We start from the raw sequence: 27,598 nt of genomic DNA, 5'->3' as shown, positions 1-27,598 counted from the left end.
AACTCTGTCTCCTTAGCCCAAATCAGAAAATGCCACCACTTGCTTCCCAGGGTTGTCATGGTGCCCAGGAAAGGCCTTTGCACAGAGAAATGGCCAAAAAATATGAGGTTCCCTTCAGTTTCCCCAGCTGACCTTGACTGCAGTAAAGTTGAGACGGAGCTCCCGAGCTCCGGAAGTCATTACGGCATAGGGTCTGTAGACTAAGAAGAATGCCAGCGTGTGATAGGCTGTTTCAGCAACATGGGACATGTGCCTCCTCTCTACACCTGTCCATGTTTGCTGTGAGTCATGGGATTCACCCATTTTCTTCCCATCCTCCAATACTTGGTGACTTAGACCTTGTCCATTTCCTCCCTTGTCTCTTGATTTTGATTCCTGACATCCTATAGGACTGCTGATTCAAGGAGAAAGCTTGTCACTGCTGCTTCCAGGAAGGAGCTCTGTGAAATCACATTAGACATTTCCCAAGCCTCTGTCACAGAGGTCTGCCTTTGAGGCACTCTCTGCCTATACTTTTTCTTTATGGAACATTAGTGCCAGAGGCATTTTAAATTTAGCAGTCACCTCTCCTTCTCCCTCTCCCTCCTTCAGATGAAGGACTGTCATCCCAGAGAATGGCCGTTCCCCATGCAGCTGATAATTTGGCGTCCAGAGAATTTTCTGTTTGCTTTGTATGCTCCCTTGCCCAGCTGTTGTAAGCACAGATATAAGCTGTGCTTGTTCCCCTCCCCTCCGCTCCCCTCCCCTCCTGCCCAGGCATAGCAGGGCGGGGCCGAGAGCTGGGCCTGCTGTGGTTGTGTAGCAACCCAAGGCAGCAGCAGCCTCCCTCTGCCACCTGCTCCTGCCATCAGGCCCCTGGGAGACCTGGGTGTAGCTTCGGGACTTTCTACACCCCGGGCTGCCCGGTGCAGGGTCTTGTTTGGCATTCACTTGGGTTACCTTTGGGGAGGATGGCTAGGTCTACACTTCAGGAGCCACTTTCCCGGGGAAACCCTCTGCGGTCGCCCCCATGATTCATTGGCGAGCTCTGGGAGGGCTGCTGCCTGCTTGGCGGTCTTCTGGCAAGAAGAACTTAAACGCCAGATTTAAGTTCTTCTTGTCACACTCTGTCTTTGTGGCCAGGAAGAAGAGAAAGCCTCTGCATGAAGATTCTTCCTCCTGTGCAACCCATTTTGCTTCTCTAGCCTGTCGGAAAGTGTCTGTACTGCCCACCAAGTCCTACCTCTCCTGGTCTGGGATTTAGGAGCTCATGGGAGGCCTTCTGAAGCGCTCCCTCCCACCCCCCTCCTCCAGCCCTCCAGCCCTGTCCTGTCCCTGTGGTTGCCATGACGAGGCTGTTGGTAGTGCCTCTGTCCCCTGTGGGTGAGCTCCACAGTGGTCAGGAGACTACATTGTCTGCCAGGCAGAAGTGGCCATCCTAGCCTGCCTGGCACCCAGAGCTCTCTGAGGCTGGCGGTGGGGTGGGTGGAAGGTGGTCAAGCCCATGGAAGGGGGCACTTCCAGGGTTCACCCGAGACCCTGACCTTGAGCTCATACTCTTACTGGAGGCTGCCTTTTTCCCCAAGGTGGGTTTCTCCAGCTCCTACTTGCCACACAGCAATCAAGAATCAAGCTTCTGGAAGAAGCTCGCGTGGCCTACCCTGGTCTAGGACTGCCAACATAATGTGTTCATCATTTGCCACTGGGTGTGGTGGTAGTTATGGTAATGAAGATTCCTGACCAGTTGCCCTGGAAAATGGGATTTCTGGAACATCCAACTCCATGTTCCTCAGGCTAACCGGGTTGCTAGGAGGGGTCTTGTTCAAAGACTAGCTTAATCTCTGCAAGTTATTTTCTTTAAGCTTATTTTTAGAAACATTTTAGATTTACATTTACAGAAAAATTACACCAAAAGTTTAGGGAATTCCCATATAACCCCTCCACCCCAGACCCACACACAGTTACCCCTATTATTGACTTCTTAGATTAGTGTGGTATATTTGTTATGGTTGATGAACCAATATTGAAGCATTGTTACTAACCAAAGCCCGTAGTTTACATCATGGTTTACACTTTGCACTATACAGTTCCATAGGCCTTGACGAATGTGTAATGTCATGTGTCCATCACCTGCAAGCTATTTTGATATATAAAAACCCCTTAGGGAAGTGGATGTGGCTCAAGGAGTTGGGCTCCCATCTACCATATAGGAGGTCCAGGGTTCAATACCCAGGGCCTCCTGGTGAAGGCAAGCTGGCCCACGTGGAGTGCTGGCCTGTGCAGAGTGCTGGCCCATGCTGGGTGCAATCCCGTGCAGGAGTGCCAGCCAACACAGAGTGCTTACGTGGCAAGATGGTGCAACAAAAAGAGATACAGAGGAGAGACAATAGGAGACTTAGCAAAACCAGGGAGCTGAGGTGGCACAAGAGAATGATACCCTCTCTCCCACTCTGGAAGGCCCCAGGATTGGTTCCCCGAGCCGCCTAATGAGAATATAAGCAGACACAGAAGAACACACAGCGAGTGGACACAGAGAGCAGACAATGGAGGGAGGGGGGAGAAATCAATCAATCAATCTTAAACCAAACCAAACAAAACCCTTATACTCTGCTTGCTGGATACCTAACAAAACGTACAAGTCTGGGTATAAAACAGGAAACATCTGAACTCCCTTACCTAAGCTGAGGGCTGGCCTCTCGGCGGGGGTTGGGGGGATGGACATTGCCTGGCCAGGCCCCACGCCACCCCCACAGTCTCCTAGGCCAGGTGTTAACATCTGTGTGTGGAGAGAAAGTCTCCCCCACCCCTCTGGAGTCCTGCTGAGGGCCATTTCGGGGCTCATCCCTGCACTGTCATCATCAGAATGCATGTATTATAAGGGCAGTGGAGAAGGTACAACCACCGCCCACTCCTGCCAGAGACAGCTGTCTGTGTGTTAGTGCCTGGCCAGGCCCTGCTACAGGCCTTTTATGCTGCTCGGCCAGCTTAGCAGGTCACCTTGGTCATGACTCTTGTCCAGGTTCATCCAGGCAGATCTAGAGCCAGAGCTCAAGAGTCTCAGGTTGGACCGAAGTCTGTCTGATGGTGAGACTCCACTTTCCTGCACTAAGCCTCACCTAATAGAGGCTAGTCTCAGGACAAGGATTTGCTTTGTCCTTTCCCCATCCTCTATCGATCATCAGATGATACTCAGGAGAACCAGAACTTGGCAGGAATTGCAATATGCAGTTCTAAGATTTATTAATACTGTTCTTCTGATGTGATTGAACATTCTCCCTCCCCGCTCCCTCTTCTCGCCCTCCCTTTCTCGCCCTCTCTAATGCTCAGCTTTTTCTCCAAACAGTGATTCTCAGAGTGTGGTCTCAGGGCTAGCAGCATCCACATCCCCTGGGAACTTGTAAGAAATGCAGATTTTCAAGACCCACCCCAGACTGACTAAATCAGAAACTCTGGGGATGTACCCCACTCGGTTTTAACAGGCCCCCTGGGTGATTCAGATGCACAGTCAAGGTGGAGAGCCACTGCTGGAAACTGTCCTGTTCATAAGCCTCTTCACATGCAGAGTGTTAGCATTGGTTTGGGGTTCACAGCATCAGGCACTATCTCCTGGAGACTTAGAGCAATATCTGGTGCTGGAGGTAAATAACACGCACACATGCCCGTGCGCACACACATACACACTCACCCCAGTTTATTGATGAGGAAACTGCAGCCCAGGGAAGTTAAATGATTACCTTAAGGTCACAGGGCTAAAGAGTGGGAGAGCTGGAATTTGAATCCAGAAATCCTAACACCAAATCCAGGATTCTTTTCATTCTGTCCCATGACAGAATGAAAATTGTGTATAGAAAAATATACACACTATGCGTTGCTGACCTAGACGGACTAACCTCTGACAAGAATGAAGTGGACAATTTTTGTTTTTGATATGTGCTAGTCTTCCTCTCCTGACTTGTTTGAGTTCCTTAAGTGCCTTTCCCAGAGAGCTTGATTATCACCTGTTTTTTCATAGTCTCCTCAAAAGGACGGGGTGACACAAAATGTATCTTTCTCTCACGAATAGCTAGTTTCCTAAGGATACTCGAGGCCCAAAGGAATGACTCTCTAATGGTGGAATTTGGAGCAGCTCGGTGGATTGTGGGTGGAGTCAGAGATATTTTTGTAAGTCTTTCTGAATAGTTCAGGGAAAGGTCTGGCTGGGGATGAGAATGTCCTTATAATCACGCTGCACAGAGAGCTGCTGGGTAGTAAGGCTGGCCCACTGCATCTCGGGACTCTTTGTTCTCATTGGTCCCCTAATGGGTGAGAGACTGTCTGGTGAGGTCCTTCTGGCCTGTAGGAAGTTTGCCATAGCCCCCCCAATGCTGAATTCCCTCTAAGGCGAAAGGTTTCAACACTTACATCAGGCCAGTGGTAAAATGACCTATAACATAAATTGGTTATATGTTAAATCCGTGTAGTGAAATATTCATCAGCACCAGTCTCAAGCGATCACACATCAGACACCAAATGGTAGAGTTCTCTTCCCTCCCAGCCCATACTTTTCTCCAGGCAGGCTCTGTCGGGATTGGCAGACCGCCAGGATGGACAGTCGGAAATGTAATGGGACAGGGTCGTGAGAACAGGCTCTGCCAGCAAATGCACACTCATGGTCGTAGAGTCTCCAGCCAAAAGCTAGAGCACAGTTAGCAGCAAGAACAAATCTGAGACGTGAAGGGGGCAGGGAACCCTTTCTGCTCACAGGTCCCTGGAGGCAGTCTCTTAGCAAAGTGCTGTTCAGAGAGAGGTTGCACAGAGGGGGCCGAGATGTGGGGAAGCAAAATGCTCATCCTGTCCCTCTGCTGTAGGCAAAGGAATAAATCCAGATACCTCCTAAGTGACCTTTCTTTGTTCCTAGTGAGATAGAGGAGTCTTTTGCCAGATCCTTAAGTGACAGTTATGTGGTAGATGCTGCTCTAAATTAATTTTTAAAAATTTTTAAATTTTAAACTATGAGAAAAACACCTTTTTGGAAGTCAGGCTGGGTTTAGCCCAGTTGCTGAAGTACCTCAGGGTTGGGTTTTTTGAGGGCTAAAGGGTATGGGTGTAACAGTTTTTCTTGCAATCTAGCCTTCTCCAAGTGGAGATGGGAAGAGGATTTGGTGTTTGCAGTGTCATGGGGGTGGGGAGACATACACACAGGGCCTGCAGAATTAGAACGGTTTTACTCCCATGCCAAGGAAATATTTGCCAGCTTTCCAGCCCACCTCTTTGAAAGTAATATTTTGGTTAATACAGGAGAGTCCTTTGGTTAAGTGATTTTTTTAAAAGAAAGAGAAACCTGGTTGTTTTTTTTTCTCTTCTGGTTAAAAATTGTTTAGCTCTCCCCCTCCATCCCCTTACCCCACATACCTAACTCTGGGAATTCATGGGTGCTTAATTTTGGGGCCAGAACGTCCCATACTCTGTCTCTTTTAAATTTAAAAATGCTCAATATTATCCCCAGAAATCCTGTATAGTAGCAAAGTGTTACAATATAGAAAACAATTGATTCCCCTTTAAAAAGTTCTGAGATGAAAGTTGGGCTGCTTGGCAAAATAGATCTCAAAGTCATATATCACCCCCAAAAGTCATGCTTAATAAGGCTACAAAAATGCACATGACCTTTTAATTTTGTTTTCTTGCAAATCAGAATGCTTTATGCTTTCAGTGAAAGCGGATGCAGTTGGTACTGGAGCAGAATTCCAGTGCTGCTACTAAAGAGGGCAAAATGAGGTCTGAGACAGGCCACAAGGAGTTAATGCTTGGCTGGCATTATTCTTAAATTACTGGCCTGGCCCAGTGATGGCTGGTGCCATAGCCTGGAGTTTGCTCTCTACCCACTAAGGGCACTCGGTGTTGTGGGGCAAGCACGTGTGACTGCAGTTTCAAAAAGCTTCCTCCCCCTCCTCCCTTTTGGTGGCGCGTCCTGAGCACTGAGGCGTGGCTGTGCAGGGGGCTGGGCGGCCAATTGTGTATTCCGTGTTGACGCTGACGCTTTGCGTGAACTGGGCAGGAGCGGCTGGAGGCGATGATGCGCCGGTCCCTGGAGCGGACGCAGCAGCTGGAGCTGAAGAAGAAGTGCTCCTGGGGAGTAGCTCTGTCCGCCGGGCCCGGAGGCCGCGACGGTGAGTGCAGGGGCTGTGCCCGCATTGCGGGGTATGGTAGGGATCTGGGGAATCCTTTGCACGGCTTTAAGGGGATCTTTTCCAGATGTGCTGTTTAAGCCAGCCAGGCTTCCTGTGTATGCATCGCTCACCAAGGAGATCTGTGCATTCCTCTTGCTGGCAAACAGCAGTTAATAACTACACCTGTGTTTTCAGTCGAGCAAAATGCCGAAAGGCTAATAGGAAAAGCAAAGAAGCAGGATGCAGAGCCTGGTTGCGTGCCATCTGGCCCACCAGGGATGCCTGCCTCAGGGATGGTAAGTGGCAGTCGACTGTCACCACTAGGCAGGCTGGCTAGAAGGGCTGGGGGCCTTCCCTCCTCCTCATTCATTTTTGTTGCCCTTTCAGTTCTCTTTCAAGGTGACTGATTTCCTTATCCAGTTCATCCTTCTCATTAAAGTTTAAAATGTTTACTTTAATATACAGATTGTTACTAGTCTCTAGATAGCTTTTCCTTTCTGTACTGTCTTGCTGCGTTTCAGTAATTTATGTTCTGTCATGCAGGGATGGTCCACTCGCTCTTTTTGAGAGCAGATGTGTTCCACTAAATTTCTAGTACAGATTCTTGACTTTGCAGTATTGTGCCTTTAACTCTTTGACAGGGAATATACTTCTTTTTTTTTGAGAAGTCAATAACCCACTTCAGTTACTTTTTAAAAATTTTCCTAGAACTAAAAACCAACAAAAACTTGGGTCTTTTTTCTTTTACCTCTCTTTGCTCTGATTTTCTTGCTGTGTAGGTGAATCAGAAAATACCCCACCCCCCCCTCTAGGTTTAGCAGCCAGCACCCTCCCTCCGGAGCCAGGGACCACTACCGCTGCTGCCGAGTCAACCAACGGTATATCTGAGCATCACTGTTCTGATCACTTTCCTCCATCACCAACTTGTCTGTACAATTAATTTTTTTAGTCTGAACAGTTATAACTATTTCTTTGTTCTTTTGTCATCAAGTGGCTGTGCATGCTTTACATCCTCGTGCAGTGGAGACATTTCACCCTTGGCTCACTAACTTCTGCCTGGAAAATCATGCCAATGTTTGACTTTTGTGCATTTAGATCTTTAGCACCCTCATTCATCATCTGTGTTTTAGGCTTTAAGTAGTAGGGGCTCAGATCACTTGGGGTGATCAAAACCTTTAATCCTACAACGTCCCAAATGGAAAGCTTGTGCTTGGTGTTAATGTGATGGATTACTAGAGAGGGGCTGGAGAGGGGGTTAGTAGGGAGTTTACATGCAAATCTTCATTGGTCCTAACACAAGGAACCTAAGTAAGTAGATAGCTTGGCTTTGTTCTTGATTTCATCTCTAATAGGCTTTCTGTTTTAGACACAGTTGGGAAATTCTTATGGTTTAGATCAAGAACAGAACTCACAAAAACTTTGCTCCCATTTCAGAATGACTTTAGAAATTCAACCCATCTTCTGCTGGCAAAGAAAAAAAAAAAAAAGATCTAAAAGGGGTGCAACATTTACCAGCAATGCAGATGGTCAAATTACAGCAGTAGGAATAAATATCCATGGTTTCCAGCATTCCTTTCACAAAGAATAATCATTATCGGTGTTGCTTAGTAGCAGAGAGCTTGCTGCATGGCCCAGTTAACTATAGTATCATTACGCACGTGTGCACACACACAGGGGTACAGGTAGAGTTGAATAATCACCCACTGGGAAATCAGCACCCAGGGCCTCAGGCACAAAATTTAAAGGGGCACCAAAAATCTCAATGATCAAGATAAAATAATATTTTAGTGCAGTATTTTGAAAACATAATAATGCAGTAGTTTTAAAAATATAAAAACTATAAAAATATTTTTAAAGTAATGCAAAATAATCCATGATGAACAAAATATCAAATTTCTAAAGACCAGCACCATGCTGAGTCATGTTAGAGTCTGAGGCCAAATGGAAAACATGGTTTTATGCGTTTTAATTTTGTAATATTTAAATTTTATCCTTTTTCCAGCACATTAAAGTAGTTGAAAAATTATTGAAAAATAGGTGTTTTAAAACTCAGGTCATTTCAAGTTTAAATATTTTATTTGTACCCAATCAGAATTATTATAGTTTTATTTCAGCTTCAATTAATGAAAACCTATTTAAGATTGTCACTTGGGCAAGAGAAATTGTCAAACGTGGCATTCCTCTCCACTGAAAATGAGATGAGCAAAGAAGTAGATTTTGGAACTGTTATCACTTGCTTCCATTCAAGCCAAGGGCACACGGTTTTCCTTTGGCCTCAGGTGCCAAGGTGGGCTCAGGCAGCAACCTCTTGGTTTGTTGTAATGGTTCAATTCAGAAACCAATAGGAGATAATGGCTGGAAAATGAGAACACAAAAACCCAGGGCCATGTTTTACAATCCTGACCAATAGTCAAAGCATTTGAGAAAGAACCATTTTGACCCCGTCACTTGATAAGAGGAAGAGACCAAAGTTATTCCTCTTCAAGTACAGTTCCTTCCATACAAATTACATCCCTCTCGAATCTGAGCTGCAAATAACCTTCAGAGAAAGTCCAGTTCCAGAGTACTCAATCTCAATCAAACCCTAGGACGTTTTCCAGTGGTGATTTATCTTTGGGTCCAGGTTGGTCTTTTTTCCATGTGCTCTGAATATACTTAAAATCCCTGGACATAAGGAAATGCTTTGCTGCAGGATTAGCTTGGCTTTCATCGAAATTGAAGAGACCCACTCTTGCTGCAGACCCGTGGCTGCTGTAGGCTGAGCATTTCCAAATTAGGCTCTTTCTCTATCAGGATGTTGGAAGCGGTGTATGGGTGAGGATGGGTGGGTGGGATGTATGCTTCTTCGGCTACTGTGGCAGTGATACCAACATCTTTAATGCATTTCTCTGCAGCATGTGACAAACTTTCAACATCAACCATGAATTTGCCAAAGCACACGGAGCCTCCCATGAGTAAACGCCTGTCTTCATCTACAGTGGCAATACCCTATTCCCCAGACCGAGGCAAGTGAATGTGGAGATCTTTCTCCCCAGCAGTTTGCTCTTTCCTTAATGTTTACCTTTGTGAGAGCCCCTCTTGCACCTTCTGCAAATACCACCCTTGCCCTGGAGCTGTGGTCTGAATGTGGGCGCCCTTGGGCCTTGCCAAGGGTACTTTAGAAAATGGAGCCACTCTTTGAGCCAGTCATTGCTGAAAAGGGACAGGAATTTAATGGCATTTTTCCAGTCTGAAAGAAACCATTCCATTTTCCATCATGCATGGAGGAGTTATCCTGCCCAGGAATTAATTGACCAGTGGGCAGATGTGACTGTCACAAAAGCAAATGCCCAGTTATGCAATATGGCTTACTAGCCAGAAAGAGCAGAACTGATTACTCAGAGCTGCATGGGGGACATCACTGTGTATAAAACCAGGGCTCTGCAGTTGCTGTGGTTTGTCGACCTACCCACTTTTTAGATGAAGCCAGAGGCCAGAACTAATATGAGGCCTTTAAGGGGAAAAGAATGGGCGGCCTTTCCAGGCCTGTTTCAAGTCAGGAGAAGAGATGTACAGGACACATGCCAGTTTGAGACATAAATAGATATAACCCCTTCCGTGTTCTCAGGCATCTCTCCTAGAGGCTCAGGAAACTGCATTCATCTCTTTCAGACTTTGTAGATTAAGGGAGGGAAGGAAAGTCTTCCTGTGGGAAATGCTTATTTGAAAGCACTCTTTAAAAAGTCAGGTGCCGCAGAATATTTAACAGGTGCAGTCATCACCCAGGGGCAAGTGGGCAGACTTTGAAGGGGCCAGTGTGCCTTCCTGGTTGTTTCTTACAGCCCTGACCTTGCACTTCTACCACAGAGGCAAGCCATGTATGTCAGAGGCCCTGGAAGGGTCATCATGCTGCTCATCTCTGGGACTGTTCATGTGTCAGTGTTGGAAATGTTGATTTAATGAAGAGCTGGACGAGAAAGCACCTACACACTCTTAATTCTAGTAGCTATTTCGTTAGCATATTCTGGATGTTTTCATTAATTCATGTGGTTACCAATGTATGTTCAGTCTACTTTCTGTGTTGAGTAATATGGAGAGATATCACTGTCGATGGACAGCTGAGTTATCCTCTTGTGGATTATACGTTGAAATTTTTAAATAAAAAACCATGTACTAATTAGTGAGTAGCCAAATACAAAGTAATTCATTACAAAAGTTAATCCATTGCAAATCAATACATTCCAAAACATAGAAGTGACATTTCAGGTTACTGAATTTTAGATTAAAGCTGATAATCAGTTTTTAATTTTGTGCTTTGCATTTATTGTTGCCTTTATTTACATGGAAAAGGTCTGAAAGGTATGCATTTTATACTGTTATAAGACTGCATATTTCATTAACCAAATCAGTGTGTTATGAAATGTTTCTAAAACAAGTGTTTTATAGAATAGATTTGTTTTCAATATTAGATCTACTTGGTGAGTAAATGGGTTCTTGAGTTCATATTCCATCTTGAGAGATGGGCTCATTCTCTTGGAGAGGTACAGGTCACGTACTATAATAGCATGGTCCGTAAATTCTGGCACCCAAGAGAATTAATACACTTTCTCAGACTGTAAGTCAGTCATCATTTGGTTTCTTTTACTATGACGAATTCCAAAGTCATCCTTTGCTAGAATATTTCTAATTTATTTTCGACATTTGTTCTGCCACTCCAGAGTTAATTTGCATCATGCGCTGTGTTGTTTTAAACATTTTGTTTTATTTTAATTTTGCTTTTTAAAATTTTCATTTGATTCCATCCCTCAGCTCATCGCATGCCCCTTAGTTCCATGGAAACCTATCTTGTTATGCGACTGTTGACACCCACACAGGCTTCTTTAGCCAGAAGCAGAAGTGCACTCATACTCTCTGAGCAGTCCAGTGACGCAGGTAAAAGAGGCCATGCTGGTGACACAGAAGAAATTGCCCTTAAGGGTGGTGATCGTCCTTTGAGTTATTCCCAAATGTTTACCTTTAATTCTCATTTCCCAACTTTGTGAGGTGTCACCAACAATTAAATACTGTTTTCAATAGTTAATAATAATAGTGTTCTACAATTGCTATGCTTCTTTTAAGTATCCCAAAGGTGAGTAAACTATTTTATGCTGAGGGTATGTGAATTAGGAAGAATCCTATTTGAGGAGCTGTGGAGATGGGCAGCCATGGTTTTTTAGAGATGGTTTGGCAAAGTAGCCTGTAGACCAGTCTCTGGTGTCCCACAACCAGCTCTACTGCTTATTAGCTCTGTTACTTTGGAACTTAATTAACTTCTCTAAGCCTCATCATCTTCCTCATCTATAAAATTAAGTTACTTGTGGCGTTGGTATGGAGAAGGTGGCCATGGTGGCTGCTGGGTGTGGGGAATGGGAGGAAGAGATGAGATGTGGAGGTGTTTTCGGGACTTGGAGTTGTCCTGGGTGGTGCTGCAGGGACAGTTACCGGACATTGTATGTCCTCCCATGGCCCACTGGGTGGACTGTGGGAGAGTGTGGGCTATGCTGTGGACCATTGACCTTGAGGTGCAGCGATGCTCAGAGATGTATTCACCAAATGCAATGAATGTCTCATGATGATGGAGGAGATTGTCGCTATGGGGGGAGGAGTGGGGTGAAGGGGGTGGGGGGGTATATGGGGACCTCATATTTTTTAATGTAATATTAAAAAAATAAAGACAAGAAAAAAAAAGAAATGCCCACAGCGAAAAAAATTAAGTTACTTTAAATTATGAAGATCAAATAAGATAATGCACATGAATGAAATAGCCCAATGTGACCGGAATAGAGTAAGAGCTCAACAAACGTCTAGAGACTTGCTACACAAAGTGTGGTCCATGGACCAGCCCCATTGGTATCCCCTGGGAGCTTGTTAAAAGGGCAGACTCCCCAGCCCAGTCCCCCCTGTACAGTAAAGTCTGAGAAACACTGGACCAGACCATCAAAGCCCTTCCTTTATCAAAACAGATCAAATCCTCATGCCAAGCTATCAAGGTTAGTGAAGGTTGACATTCTCTTTTTTAGATAGGCCATGCTATGATCATGTAAGGTCAGGCCTGGTCTCGGTTCCCGAGAGAGTGTATTCAGTGTGATGACATATAAATGGTATATAACGCTCTACCTAATAGTAGCTGCTTCCGAATAATTTCTTATTTCTGCAGAGAATATATGGCTGATAAGCACACAAGATATTCACCATCATTAGGGAAATACAAATCAAAACTACAATGAGATACCAGTTCATACTCACTAGGATGGCTAAAGTAAAAAAGACAAACAATACCAAGTGTTGACGAGAATGTGGAGAAATTAGAACCCTCTTACATTCCTGATGGGAATATAAAGTGATGCAGCTGCTTTGGAAAAGAGCCTGGCAGTTTCTTAAAACTGGCAGAGTTAACATATGGCCCAGTACTTCCACTCCTAGGCATGGAGTCAAGGGGATTGAAAACATATATTCACATAAAAACTTGCACGCAGATGTTCATAGCAGCATTATTCATAGTAGCCATAAAGTGGAAACAATCCAAGCGTCTGTCCATCAGTAGATGAATGGATGAACAAAATGTGGTCTGCCTGTACAGTGGAATATTATTCAGCCATAAAAAGGAATGAAGTACTGATACATACTACAATGTGGACAAATCTTGAAAACATGCCAAGTGAAAGAAGCCAGATACAAAAGGCCACATATTGCATGATTTCATTGATATGAAATGTCCAGAACAGGCAAGTCCATAGAGACAGAAAGTAGATTAATGGTTGCCAGGGATTAGGGGCTGAGATGGGGAGTGACTACTTAATGGGTATGGGATTTCTTTTGGGGGTGTTGAAAATGTCCTGGAATTAGACTATGGTGATAGTTGTAACTTTGTGAATAGACTAAAAACCATTGAATTGTACACTTTAAAATGGTGAATTTTATGATGTTCGAATTATATTAATTTTCTAAAAACCCTGAAAAGTAGGAAGTATCCCCATTTTGGAAATGAGGAATGTGTTGGGAGGTCCCTAGGAGGGTCTCTTCTCTAGGAGGACTCACAGGACTCAGCATATCGTCTTACACACAGCTGTGATTTATCACAGCAAAAGGATACACGACAGAATCAGCCAAGGAACAGGTGTGTGGGGTGAAGTCCAGGGGAGACCAGGTGCAAACTTGCAGAGTCCTCTCCCAGTGGAGTCACACGGGGCCCATTTAACTTCCCCCAGCAACCAGCTGGGACAACACATGTGAAATGTTGCTAGCAGAGAAGCTCATTAGAGACCAGTGCCCAGGTTTTTTTTTTTTTAATTGGGGCCTGGTCATGCAGGCACCCCTGCCAGGCACATACCCAAATTCTAGTCTTCCAAAAGGCAAGCAGGTGTTCAGCATAAACCGTATTGTTTGTATCATCAGTTTAGGCCCAGGGAGCCACTCTTAGCAGTTAGAGGGGTAGGAACCCTCTTGAGATGAAAGTTCCCAGGTGCCAGCCAAGGGCCAGCCTTGCACACAGGCCTTTCCAAGTTTAGCAGCCAGGCCTGCAGTGTCCACTCATTTCTGCATGAGGAAATTGAAGTTGTGAGGTTAAGTAACCTGCCCAGGTGCTCCAACTATTAGGTGACAGCCATCCTAGGTCGTTCTTGCTCCAAAGCCCAGACTTTTAAGCCCTGAGCATTGAATGTGGGAGCCTTTTCAGGAGAGTATCCATTCTGTGGACAGTAGAAAAAGTATGATTTTGAGTCTGGATCGCCCATGTCAGATTTTAACAGAAATGTGTTCTTCCCAACTCCTCGTTCCTCTACTTTTTCCATGTTCCCTGTCTCTCTGGCTGTTATACTGTAACTCTCTAGTATTCCATGCCTGTCCACGTGTAGCTCCTGCTGGCCCTCTTAAATCTTCCTACAAGTCCTCGCCCACCCGAAATGCCGAGAGGAAGAAGGCCACATCTACAACTGGCATAGGAGATGCAGGGAAAGGAGTCCCAGCAGGAGCAGAGGCCTCTCTGGTAGGTTTAAAACCCACTCACTCATACCCCTTTGGACTGTGGTTTATCTGACAGTGTGACTGATTACTTCCTGTGCTTGATGTGAGGTACTGGGGAGAGGGTTTCACCCAACTTTTTTTTTTTTTTTTTTAAAGATCGTTGTCTGCTCTCTGCATCCATTCACTGTGTGTTCTTCTGTGACCGCTTCTATCCTTATCAGCGGCACCGGGAATCTGTGTTTCTTTTTGTTGCATCATCTTGCTGTGTCAGCTCTCCATGTCTGCAGCACCATTCCTGGGCAGGCTGCACTTTCTTTCGCTCTGGGCGGCTCTCCTTACAGGGCGCACTCCTTGCCCGTGGGGCTCCCCTACACGGGGGACACCCCTACCTGGCACGGCACTCCTTGCGCGCATCAGCACTATGCATGGGCCAGCTCCACACGGGTCAAGGAGGCCCGGGGTTTGAATCGCGGACCTCCCATGTGGTAGACAGACACCCTAACCGCTGGGCCAAGTCTGCTTCCCTTACCCAGCTTTTGACGATCATTTTAAGTGTTTGCATCCTCCTGATTTTTAGTACCTTAGAGAAAATTTGTAGAGACCTATCCTTGTGTCCTTGATACAGCCTGCCCTCCAGAAGACAGAGGTCAGAAAGAATGTTCCGAGTCTCCCCTCTCTGCTTCTTTAAGAATGTCTGATTCTGGCCCAGTCTTGCCTATATGGGTAACTAGAACTGAGATTCTAGGTCAACCTTTATCCACACAACAGTGGCCTCTCAACCTTTTTGATGGCCTGGTTGACAGTGTCAGTGAAACAGTGTTGAGCAGGTGCCCCAATGTACGTATACTTATTAGGAATTATGCGCACCCTACTCCTTTGGTTAGTTATCAATTGTTACATAACAAGTTGCCCCAAACCTTAGCAACTGATTTATCTCACAGGTTCCTTGGGGCAGAAATTGGGAATGACTTAGCTGAGGGCGGTTCTGGCTCCGGGTCTCTCACGAGGGTGTGGTCAAGATGCCAGCAGGGGCTGCTGTCATCCGAAGTCTTGACCAGGGCTCTTCCAAGATGACTCGCCACATGGCTGTTGGCAGGAGGCCTCTGTTCCCTGCCACATGGGCCACCCCATAGGGCTGATTGAGTGTCCAAATGACACAGCAGCTGGCTTCCCCAGAGTGAGCCATCTGAGAGAGAGTGCAAGGAGGAAGCCATAGGGTCTCCTAGGACCTCATCTTAGAAGTTACACATCATCACTTCCCGTGCAGGCTGTTCATTAAAAGTGAGTCCCTAAGACCAGCCCACACTCCTGGGGAGGGGAAGTAAGCTCCACCTGGGGAAGGGAGGAGTATCAAAGAATATGTGGACGTATTTTTAGACTACCACAGTACTCTACCATTAGGCAATTGATAATACCATATTTGTTTTGGTATCTAGTGTAGCTCTGAGGGTCTCGAAAGAGAAGCGAATGTTTCTGACTCAGGGGTTTGGCTGTCAGATGGATTACTGTAGAAGCGGGATGATGTGTGTAGGTGTGGGGCCAAATGAGGATTTGCTGCAGCAAAGCGGGGTAAGAGGAGAAGGGAACTAACCATGTGGAGCACTTGTGGTGTGGTGCCTGCTAGATACTTATGTCTGTGCCCTTCTGATGTTGTGGGCAGGAGCAATGAGGAAGGCTTGGGGGAAGAGGTGGGCTTGGAAGAAGTATTTGGAATCCCCATTACACTGCGTATACTGTTCAGGGTCCAGCGCTCTTGGTCTTGAACATTATAACCACAACACTTTTACCCACCCATCATTTTTTTTATTGCACTGATTGTTGCATATCTTTATACTCTTCACAGTTTCTTTATGTCTGAGACTATAGTATGGTTCTGTTGTTAGCTCTTAGCAGATGACAAAGAGAAGAAAATCTTTGTATTTTGAGGCTGAAAAGTATTACCATTATTTCTTTTACCGAATGACCTAAATGTGATGCCCTCATGGTGCTTCCCTGCAGAGATTCCCGTTATATGAAATACCAGAGCTCAGTATTGATCCTCCGAAGGAAAGATGGGCATCTCTTCCACGTGGGATAGTTTTAGAAACTGTAGAAGTAGTGCAAGCCTTTGCTAACCTGTTCTGTATCCGCTGTCAGATGGAGAAGGGGAAGAGGGAGCAGCGAGCAGCAACTTCCATCTCCACCACGGGCCTCGGGTCCCCCCTGAGAAGATGCGACTTTCCCTTAGGCCTTTCTAAGAGATCATCATCTCCAGTAACATCCCGGTAAGCATCTTTCCTCTTTTCCAGAGTCTGATTAAGTCAGTGTGTCTCCTGGTGGGTCGCCTGGGAGGCATTGTCAGGCACAAAAGGGTGAAAGGGGAAAAATGTCTGAGTTCGAGTTCTACGACTTGACTATCAGTGCATCCCTGAATGGGTGATGGGCTGTTAATGTGTTTGTATCCATTAGCTTTTTCTTTGCAGGTCTTTGAATTCTGTTCTGCTTTTCTGGCATTATCCTCTCTCTTTCAATTGCACCTGGAGCAGAGTTATTGCATCATGCTTGTGCACAGGCTCGCACTTGCTCACTCACGCCAGATAGACAATAACAGAGGACCAGGATCAACACTTTGTTTTTGTTTTTAAATGGGTAAACTTACCAATGAAACCACGTAACTGAAAAACAAATTTACTCTAACCGTGTGGCCACTGTCTTATGTCACTAAAATATTTTAGTAACGGACAAGAGTAACACAGTAGAAAAAAGATGTCTTCATTTGTATTGAATTAAGAGACAAATATAATTTCCTTTGGGAAAATAGGGAAGTTTTGAGAGAGAGAACCATATAAACCTTGTTTAGTGCATCAGTTTGGTTCAGAGAACGTAGGATAAACAAATGTAATAAACTCCCTGGGATTTGGTTAAAAATATTTCAAGGCAACATCAGCTCTTAATTCTAATTTGTTGCTTTCTAACAGAGACTTTTCCACTATTATTATCTTGCTCAAAGATCACTATCATTTTTCTAGACTATTAACATCTGTTGTTGATTACTCTGTCCCCCCATATGGAAACTCCTCCCTAGTAAATCACTGAATTAGGAGTAGCATCTTTTTTTCTTTGAAAGTTCATTTCATCCTGCCTTTGCTAATAGGCACTTATTTAAATCTATTAGGTGGGCTGTATGAGCTCTATTTCTCTTTGTCTTATTTCTGAGCCTTTTAAGCTTCCATCCACATGTCCCTTCTCTGGTGTTAGTTTGGGACATTTACAGTAACAGAAAGAAAAATCTAGTTCATACTGGGGTTATTTCCAGATTTCTCCCCTCCCTTGTCCTTGATAATGACTTGTGGTCCCTGTGTGGCTATTAGCTCGTCATCATTATTGCTGTAAATTTCACTGAGATGAACAAGGGGGTTGTTGCACTCTATAGAGATGGGAATTAGATTCTTGGAAACAGGCTCCCATTCGGCTTGGTGTGTTTCTTTTAAGTTGGAAATCTCAAAGAAGATCATGCTTCCAGAACTATTTTATATTTTAAAGGACACATCATCTAAATTTCATAAGCATTTTCCCTGCTCAAAGAGGTTTGAACAAAAATCCCAGATTTTTTTTAATGCAATTCAATTTAGAGAGATTTTTTTTTTACATCCACTATATCTCCAACAGTAATACCGGCCCATAGTACTTGATAAATATTTGTCAAATGAATGAATGCAAGTCATTGAGCCAAATGCTCCAGAGAATTACAGAGTGAGAATGATCTGTACTTCAAGGAGCCCCAGGCAAGGAGGGAGGGGAGACGTGTCTACAGGTGAGTACAGTACCAGGTGCCAGTCCAAAGGTCTGCCTTCTCATCCCTCAGGATGCAGCTCACCTGTCATCTTCTCCAGAGCTGACTGGAGCTGAATTCAGCCCCCTCCTCAGTGCTCGCCTAGCATCATGTGCATGCTTCCTTCCTTCCTTCTCCTGTCCATTCAATAAATACCTATTGAACACCTACTCTCTGTCTGGGGCTGTTCTGGGGGCCAGTGATGTGGGGATGAGGAAGATAAAGGTCCCTGTCCTCGTGGAGCTTACATGGCAACAAACAAGCAAATTTAATGTTGAAATTACAGTGCCTGGCAGAAAAATAAGACTGGGTAAGATGACAGAGGGGTGGAGGGGAGCCAGCTAGATAGGGTGGTTGGGAAGGCTACTCTGTGGAGGTGACATTTGAGCAGGGACCTGCACAACATGAAGGGGCAAGCTGTGTGGACCTATGCCTCATTGCACAGTGTTAGAATCGTACCTTCACTTCACCGTCTCCTGCTAGACTGTCTCAAGTGTGGGGACTGTCTTGATTTACTCTTGCTCAGTACGTGCTCGGTATGTGTGTGTGGAATGAAAGTAGGAAGGGAAGGAGAACCTGGGGGGGCAGGAGTGGGACAGGCAGGCAGGTATAGGAAATGCTAGGACAAAACTAGCCCAGGCATTCACTTTCTTGGCCATTTTGTCAGCTTATTCTCATGCCAATCAGCTCCTTCCACATTTTCTTTTCTGAGCTGCATACCACACTTGGGGAATTTTAAAAGGATGCTGGATGCCGGCCTCTGTTACTGCACTGCAAAGTATTCCTGCCACCTCGGCAAAGAGGAAGGAATGGGAAGGCCTTTACTTTCAGAGTGTCATACATGTCATCTCCAATGAAGGCAGGAAATAGAGGAGACTTTAATCCAGCCAAACTTGCTTGTGTCTTGTCAAAACTACCAGACTCATTCTGTCCTTAAGAGGGACTGGACTACAAGTTGCTTCGGGTACTTCTAAATCGGTGTTGCCATCTGGTGAGCTCTAAGAGGGAAGCAAATCTTTCTGGATTTTAAATGTTCCCAATGAAAGAGTTTTTCTCCAGGTGAAAACGAGTAGCTGAACCACACTGGGTATGGACCCCTTCTGAGAAACGTGGGAATTCCAGTAGACCATAAGTAAATTCCAGACATCTGACCAAACTCCACAGCAGTGGGAAAGAGTGAATTGCACAACCACGTGGAAAGCCCTGGGCATGTAGCGTGGGATGGAAAAAGCAAGTTGCCGAAGAATGCCAATAGCGTGATGCCATTTATATTGGATGCCCAGGTGTGCAAAAGGGAACGATGGGTTTTTTTTTTCATTTTTAAAAATTTATTGAAGTATATCACTCATACATAAACATACATAAACAATAAGTGTATAGTAATAGTTGTGAACTTAAAAAACAAACATACATAGCATCATACAGGACTCTCATACCTTACTCTACCACAAATACCTTGCATTGTTATACATTTTTAACTAATGATTAAAGAGTACTGTCAAAATATTACTACTAACCAAAGGTTTTTCCCCCAACCCAATCTATTATTATTTTTATCTTTATATGATTTATATATGAACATACATAAACAATAAGTTTATAGTAAAAGTTGTGAACTTACAAAGCAAACATATATAACATCATCTAGGGGTCCTATACATCAATCCTCTACCAACACCTTGCATTGTCATGAGACATTTGTTACAAATTTTGAAAGAATATCGTCAAAATCTTACTACTAATTATAGTCCTTATCTTACATTTGCTGTCTTTTTCCCAAACCCATCCTATTATTACTTTCAAAATATATTTTTATGACAGAAGTTGTAAACTTATAAAACAATCATGCACATGTGCAGAATTCTCAAACAACACCCCTCTATCAACACACCACACTGTGATGGAACATTTGTTCTAGATTGTAAGATAATATCATCCAATTGTTACCATGTCCATATTGTACATTTGGCATGCATTTTAAATACTGCCCCATTATCAACACAGTACATCTTTGGCATAGATGCAAGAATATTACATTATCACTGGTAACCACAGTCCAAGGTCACTCCAGTTGTATTTTTCCCATGCTTCTTCACATTCCCACCACCCTGCAGTAATGATGTACATTTGCTCTAGCTCACAAAGGACACTCTTGCATCTGTACCATCAACCACAATTCTCATTCACCTTTCGGTTTACTGTGCAGTATATTCAGTTCCTAGATTTTTCTCTAGCTTTCTAGTTAATTGGTATCAGAAATCGTCGACCCCAAGGGTATCAGGAATGAAAGACAAAGAGAAGACTGGGATCAGGGGGTCTGAGAGCATCGACTCATGAAGCTCAACAGACAACTTTATTATCTCCAAGTGGTATTATACATACTCAAGCTATTGTAAGCACAAGCGATAACATGCAGCTGCACATTAATAAATCTCACAAGTTAAAAAACTACAAAATCTTAGAGTACAAAGTCTTAGTGCTCTTTCAAACTACAAAGTGCGTTTTCTCATATTTCTCCCTGCCTGGGACAGCTTCGGTCCTGTTGGCCCCAAAGGCTTAATTACTGCATCCCTATGTTAAAGCGTAGCCATGGAAACAGCACATCTCTCCTTGCAGGACCACCATGCCTTTGTTTCCCACAACTTGGCATTTACATACCTAGACTACCATTTTCAGCCACATCCCTATTTATAAATTAGCTGTTATTCACGATGTGTTACCATCCACTCTATACATTTCCACACTTTTACAGTAAAGCTAATTAAAACTTCTACATACATTAAACATCAGTAGTCCATCTCAATCCTCCTCTTATCTCCTTTAAGAATTTACCACCTACCACCAGTTTCTGAAGTTATTTTCCTACAATTTCTTCTAGAAGCTTTATGTTTCTTGCTTTTATTTTTAGGTTTTTGATCCATTTTGAGTCAATTTTTAGATAAAGTGTGAAATAGGGGTCCTCTTTCCTTCTTTCAGCTATGGATATCTAGTTCTTTCAGCACCATTTGTTGAATGGACTGTTCTGCCCAAACTATGTGGGTTTAACAGGCTAGTCAAAAATCACTTGACCATACATGTGAGGGTCTGGTTCTGAACCATCAATTTGGTTCCATTTGTCTATGTGTCTGTCTTTATGCCAGTATCATGCTGTTTTTACCACTATAACTAGGTAAAATGACTTGAAGCCTGGAGATGAGAGTTGGCTTTTCCTTTTTAAGATATTTCTGGCTATTCAGGACCACTTACTCTTCCAAATAAGTTTGATAATCATGTTTTCAATTTTTAAAAAATAACGCTGGTGGAATTTTTAGCAGGATTGCATTGAATCTATATATAAATTTGAGTAGAATTGATGTCTTAATGATATTTAGTTTTCCAATGAGTGAACATGGAATGTTCTTCCAGTTATTTAGGCCTTTTTAAATTTCTTTTAACATTGAGTTGCAGTTTTCTGAATACAAGTGCTTTACATTGTTGGTTAAGTTTATTCCTGACTATTTGGGCATTATCTGTCATATGTTCACCACTCTTTTGACACTTTTAGTTACTTTTATTGATATAATCTTCATTTCTAGACTCTCTTCCAGGCCTCTCTTCTGTCTTTTCTTTTCAGGCTCTAGTACACCCTTTAGTATTTCCTGAAAATCTGGTCTCTTCATTAGAAATTCTCTCAGTTTCTGTTTTCTGTGAATATTCTAAACTTTCCCTCATTTTTGAAAGACAGTCTTGCCAAATGTAAGATTCTTGGCTGGAAGTTATTCTCTTGTAGTATCTTTTTTTTTTTTTTTTTGAAGATTTAAAAAAAAATTTATTTCTCTCCCCTTCTGCGCGCTGCCCCCCCCCCCAGTTGTCTGCTCTCTGTGTTCATTTGCTCTGTCTTCTTCTGTGTCCGCTTGTATTCTTGTCAGTGGCACCAGGAATCTGTGTTTTCTTTTTGTTGCATCAGCTCTCCGTGTGTGCAGCACCACTCCTGGGCAGGCTGTGCTTTTTTCATGCTGGGCACCTCTCCTTACAGGGTGTGCTCCTTGCACATGGGGCTCCCCTACATGGGGGACACCCTTGTGTGACATGGCACTCCTTGCATGCATTAGCACTGCACGTGGGCCAGCTCACCACATGGATCAGGAGGCCCTAGGTTTGAACCCTGGACCTCCCATGTGGTAGGCAAATGCTCTATCTGTTGAGCCAAATCCACTTCCGTCTTATAGTATCTTAAATGTATTATACCACTATCTTCTTGCCTCCATGGTTTCTGTTGATAAATCAGCACTTAATCTTACTGGGTATCCTTTATATGCTAGGCATTGCTTTTCTCTTGCTGTTCTCAGAATTCTCTCTTTGTCTTTGGCATTTAACGTTCTGATGAGTATGTGTCTCAGAGTTGGTCTATTTGGATTTTTTTGGATGGGAGTACGTTGTGCTTCCTGGACATGGATATCTATGTCCTTCAATAGGGTAAGGAAATTTTCTACCATTATTTCTTCAAATATTCCTTCTGCCCCTTTTCCCTTCTCTCCTCCTTCTGGGACTCCCATGGCACGTATGTTTGCATGTCTTTTGCTGTCATTTCGTTCCCTAAGTCCTTGTTCACTTGTTTCCATTCTTTTCTTCATCTGTTTTTTTTGTATGTTCACTTTCAGAGGCCATTTCTTCAAGCTCACCAATCCTTTCTTCTGCCTCCTCAAATCTATTACATGATTCCAATGTTTTTTTTTAAGTTACATTTATTGCACCTTTCATTTCCCATAAGATCTGCTATTTTTCTATGTATGCTTTCAAATTCTTCTTTGTGCTCATCCAGTGTCTTCTTAGTATCCTTAATCTCTTTAGCCATCTCATTGAATTTATTAAGGCGATTTGTTTGAACATCTGTGTATTGTTGTCTCAACTCCTTTATGTCATCTGGAGGCTTATCTTGTTCTTTTAACTGGGCCATTTTTTCCTTTTTCTTGGTGTGGATTGTAATTTTTTGTTGGTGTCTTGGCATCTGGCTTACTTGAGTATTTATTCTGGGTGCAGTTTTTCCCTTTAGTTTAGGGCTTCCTGCACTTTCTCTCTTGCTGATTGTGCAGTAGGAGCCAAGGATATGGTTGGTGCTATAAGCTGTGGAGGCTCAAGCTACTCTCATTGCCCCAGGGACCAATGAAGTTTCTCCCAATTTTCTCCTTTGCCAGGGTTGGGGACAGAGTCACAGATGTGTGGAATAATCCAAGTCATGCAGGCCTAGAGTATAGCTGCCCAGAGAGACTGATGAAGCTTCCTGCCCCTTTCTCCCCTGCCTGGGGCAGGGATGGAGCTGCAATCTATGCAGTGCAGGTCCAAGATGACCACAGGTGCCCCAGTAGACTTTTAATTATTCAGTTTGTGCCAGCCAAAGGAACCTGCAGTTACCTGGATAGGCTGGTGCAGGGTCCACCAGCCTTCTCCCTGCCAGATGAGGGGCTGAAGTCTAGCCTAGGGCTGCTGGTCAATCTGGGTAAAAGAAACCAGTTCTACCCTCACTGTGATTTTTGTTCAGCCCAGCTTCCCCTCATGCTGGGGGCAGAGTCAAAATGGTGACCACAGGCTTCTTTCTGACTTGGATAGGTTCAAACCTTAGCTGTTCTTAGACTTTAGCCAGCCAAATCCACCAATCAGTAGCTGAAATCAGTAGCCTACTGTGTCCTCCTCCCCTGTTTTTGGGAAATGGAGCTTCAAATTCCAGCCACAGAATAGCTCCTGGGTCAGCTTGCACCATCAGAGTAGGGTAATCACCAGCCTCCGCAGCTTGGCTCGTAACTTCCCAGAGAGGCTGGTGCAGGTCCCCCCAGCTTCCTTCCTACCAGAGGTGGGGCTGGTACCTAGTCTAGAGCTGCAGTCTGATCTGGATGGAAAGAAGCTGGTCCCTACCAGCACTGTTGTTTTCAGTTGGCCCCACTTTACCTCGTGCCAGGCACAGTTATGATGGCAGCTACTGGCCTTTTTCTGACTTGGACGGGCCCAAACTTTAGGTGTTCTCAGGATTACACTTTAGCCAGTCGAATTTACTAATCAGTAACTGAAATTGGTGCCCAACCATCTCTTCCTCCCCCATTTTTGGGATATAGAGCTTCCAATTCCAGCTGCGGAACAGCTCCTGAGGCGGCTTGTGCCTCCAGTGGGGGATGGGCACTGGCCATTGTGGCATGGAGGGCTCTACTCATGAATCTTCTCTGCAGATGGGCAGTCTTCTCCTTCCATTCCTTCAAGGATGTAGCAGGATGCTCTTGTGGCCTCCTGGAGCCCCCTAACAGGTACTTCAGATAGCTCTGGGTGTTTGCTAATGCCCTGTAGCAGGAACTGATTCTAGGAGCTCCTTACTCTGCCACCATCTTGCTGTTGTGGAACAGTGGGTTTTTAAGAATCTAATGGTGGTAAAATGATTTTTAGAAAAAGAGAGTGGCAAATATAAAATTGAGGGTGGTGACAGCCTCTGGGTGGACGGAAAAGAGGACATGCATCAGGGAGGGCACAGCCCACAGGAGATTCTTGCATAATGATGCTTTCTTTCTTTTGACTGGGGTGGGTATGTGGACATTTATTGTATCATTCCTTATACCTTATATATTTTTACAATATTCAGTGCATTGATACTGAAGAAAGACAATACCAAAGAAACACATTTATTTATTTATTTGTTTTGCCTATTTGATTTTTGAAATTCCCTCTGTATAGACTAAGTGTCTACATTTTAAAGCACAGTGAAAATGATGTGGCTTTGAAAGGGGGCTTAGTTAGCCCCTTTGAACTCCTATCCCTGAGCCCGAATGGCTCATGTGAATCACAATCCCTTTTCTTGTGACCTCCTAAGCTCTGACCATTCATTGTTCTCCTTCCTGATCTCAGATAAATTAAACCACTATCAGGCAGCTGTGCATATTAATAGCATTGCTCTTTTAAGTGTTCAAGTTTATTTTCATTATTCACATTGTTGGGTAGTTGTATGGGTTTTAGAAAACTAGCTTAAGCAACTCTGTCAATGATATGGATGGAGCACAGCTCTCTTCCTGTAACCTGGAGAGAAGAAATCAAGTGTGGCCAAGTGGATATGCTGGGCCCGTCACTGCCTCTGAGGGTTGGTGCTGCCTGGACTCCAGTTCTTCAGCGCAAAATAGTCTCTAATGGTTTTATGGTCTTCGAAATATATTCTAAGTCAGTTTGGTATTTATGATGGGTAACATTTCTGCCATCTATTGCTACTCTAACAAACCACCCCACAATTTGGTGGCTTCAAACAACAATTTGCTCTCATTTCTCACAGCTCTTTGAGTTGACTTTTTTTTTTTTTTTAAGATTTATTTATTTATTTAATTTCCCCCCCTCCCCTGGTTGTCTGTTCTTGGTGTCTATTTGTTGCGTCTTGTTTCTTTGTCTGCTTTTGTTTCTTTGTCCGCTTCTGTTGTCGTCAGCGGCACGGGAAGTGTGGGCGGCGCCATTCCTGGGCAGGCTGCACTTTCTTTTCACGCTGGGCGGCTCTCCTCATGGGCGCACTCCTTGCGCGTGGGGGCTCCCCCACGCGGGGGACACCCTTGTGTGGCACGGCACTCCTTGCGCGCATCAGCACTGCGCATGGCCAGCTCCACACGGGTCGAGGAGGCCCGGGGTTTGAACCGCGGACCTCCCATATGGTAGACGGACGCCCTAACCACTGGGCCAAAGTCCGTTTCCCATCTTTGAGTTGACTTGGACTTACAGGCAGTTCTCGTTTGGGGTCTTTTGTGCAGTTGCAGTTTGGTGTCAACCGGGGAATAGGGGGTGCAGTCACCTGGGAACACAACTGAGCTGGAGGTCCATGTTGGCCCATTTATATGACTTGGCTGGGGCTTTCAATCAGAGTGCCTGCATGCTGCCTCTCCAGGTGGCTTAGGCTTTTCACAGGAGGGTGGCTGGGTTCCAAGAGGAAGCATCCCCCTGGGCAGGATGCGGAGGCCACTAGGCCATTTAAGAACTTTACTGTGGATTGGCACAGCACCACTTCTCTGCTGTACTTTGTTGGTCAGATCAGTCAGGCCAGCTCAGACTCGGTGGGAGGAATGTACAAACTCAAAAGATCATGTGAGATTAGAGATACCGTTGTGGCCATCTTCGGAAAATACCATCTGCCAATAATAACTGCTTCCAGAGATAACTCATGGCCAAGACCAGTGCTTGTATGGGGAATCCAATTTAATTTCACTTTATCATGCATCAGAAACAAAACATATTCCATATGAGGGGAAAAAGTCAAGGTGAAGTTGCCTGGATGGCCCAGATGAAGTACCTTCCATTTTGTTTAGACTCACAGGCTTATGGAAGGCTCTGGCCCAGCCATTTCCTTTTTCTCATCGGGAAGTAACAAAACCTTGACCATGAACACAGATTTCTCGGAATATTGGCTGGACTATACTAGTGAGACCATCCCATTGGTGGTCTGTGCTCCCTGTCCCTGGAGTCAGGTGGCTTTAGAACAAATAGAACTAGATTCCAGGAAGTGAAGGGAAGAGTCCTTTGGGGGTTCTCCTTTACACCAAACTCATGTGCAGGAGTGCGCCACCCTCCCCCACGAGCCCTTCTTGCTGCTCTACTTCAGAGGTGTCTGTTCATCTCTTCTAGCAGTCATGGAGCTCCGAAAGGTTATATATAATCCTGCCTTATGCTGCAGGAAGGCCTGTCTCTACCACCCCCAAACAAAACTTGTGCATTCCTCCATTATATTTTTAATGATGGATGCACTGATCCTTAAAAAATTGAAGGAGAAGCACTAAAAATTAAGCCAGAGAAAGGATCAAATGACTTGGCTCCAGCCCTGGCTCTCTGGTCTCTTTGCATCTCTTTGGGGAAGACCTTTTAAGATCTTAGGATATTGGTTTCCTTATTTAAAATATGGTTAATAGATTCTCCCCAAATAGACCCTTAGTAAAGAGATGAAAAGGTACTCTAAAATAAAGCTCTCTATAAAAGCAGGGTGGTTTTATTATCATTATTGTTATTATAATCCATACCACATATGGGTTCCCCTGATTAGTTAATGTTCAATTTCCTTCATCAGCCAAGACACCTATTTCCAGGAATTTGGAAAAAATAACTTAACCAGACTTTATTTGGCTTGCTGTAGCAAAATCGGGGCTGGCCAGAAAGCCATGGGTCCTGCCAGATCAACATCACCTCGTTCAAAAATGCCCATGCTTAGCGGCTCTTGCAGAGCTGCTGGCAGGATGCTAAGTCCCCGTAAGGGAGTAGCAAGTCAGTGTGAGCAGAAAAACGCTACAAAAATATGCTCATAAAATCAGAGCTTCAAAGATTGTATTCTGCCTTTTAGTCACTGTTAAATCTATGATTTGCCTCCACTTCTGTAATATGAAGGTCGTGTGTCTGTGTGTGTGTGCGCGTATTTGTGTCTGTGCACATGTTTTCTAATTCTGCTTATTGGGCAGTAGCTGAGGTAGGTAAGGCAGTGTAAGCAGACGTTTCTTAATATATATTGGTTTTATCCCAAATCATCCATTTCAACTTCTCAGGTAGAAATTATTTTTAAATGTGTGCTCGTGGGCAATTTGCACAGTTTTATTTAGAATAGAACACCAGTCTGTGGTGTGAACAGAACCCACACGTGACCAACCGTGCTGCTGAGACGAGTTGAAGCAATACTGCTCAGAGGCTGGCACAGCCTCCTCCACCCAGGCCA

The 27,598-nt window shown here is 44.3% G+C and overlaps 1 protein-coding gene across 17 annotated transcripts in view; it reads left to right on the top strand.

Annotated features, from left to right (window-relative positions):
* Positions 1-27,598, top strand: part of MAP7D2 (MAP7 domain containing 2) — a 121,821-nt gene that overhangs the window by 70,900 nt on the left and 23,323 nt on the right. For 4 of the 17 annotated variants that reach the window (XM_058292355.2, XM_058292357.2, XM_071213211.1 and 1 more), the window contains 6 exons: positions 6,014-6,125; positions 6,905-7,003; positions 9,020-9,130; positions 10,914-11,036; positions 13,973-14,127; positions 16,242-16,369. In XM_058292355.2, coding sequence (XP_058148338.1) covers positions 6,014-6,125; positions 6,905-7,003; positions 9,020-9,130; positions 10,914-11,036; positions 13,973-14,127; positions 16,242-16,369 — 728 coding nt within the window. The remainder of the gene's footprint in view (positions 1-6,013; positions 6,126-6,904; positions 7,004-9,019; positions 9,131-10,913; positions 11,037-13,972; positions 14,128-16,241; positions 16,370-27,598) is intronic. The other 13 variants (XM_023586536.3, XM_071213216.1, XM_071213215.1 and 10 more) reach the window with 8 other exon arrangements.

This window comes from Dasypus novemcinctus, chromosome X (genome assembly GCF_030445035.2).
Source record: "Dasypus novemcinctus isolate mDasNov1 chromosome X, mDasNov1.1.hap2, whole genome shotgun sequence".
Classification (NCBI taxonomy): domain Eukaryota; kingdom Metazoa; phylum Chordata; class Mammalia; order Cingulata; family Dasypodidae; genus Dasypus; species Dasypus novemcinctus.
This window is presented reverse-complemented; position numbering and strand designations above follow the sequence as displayed.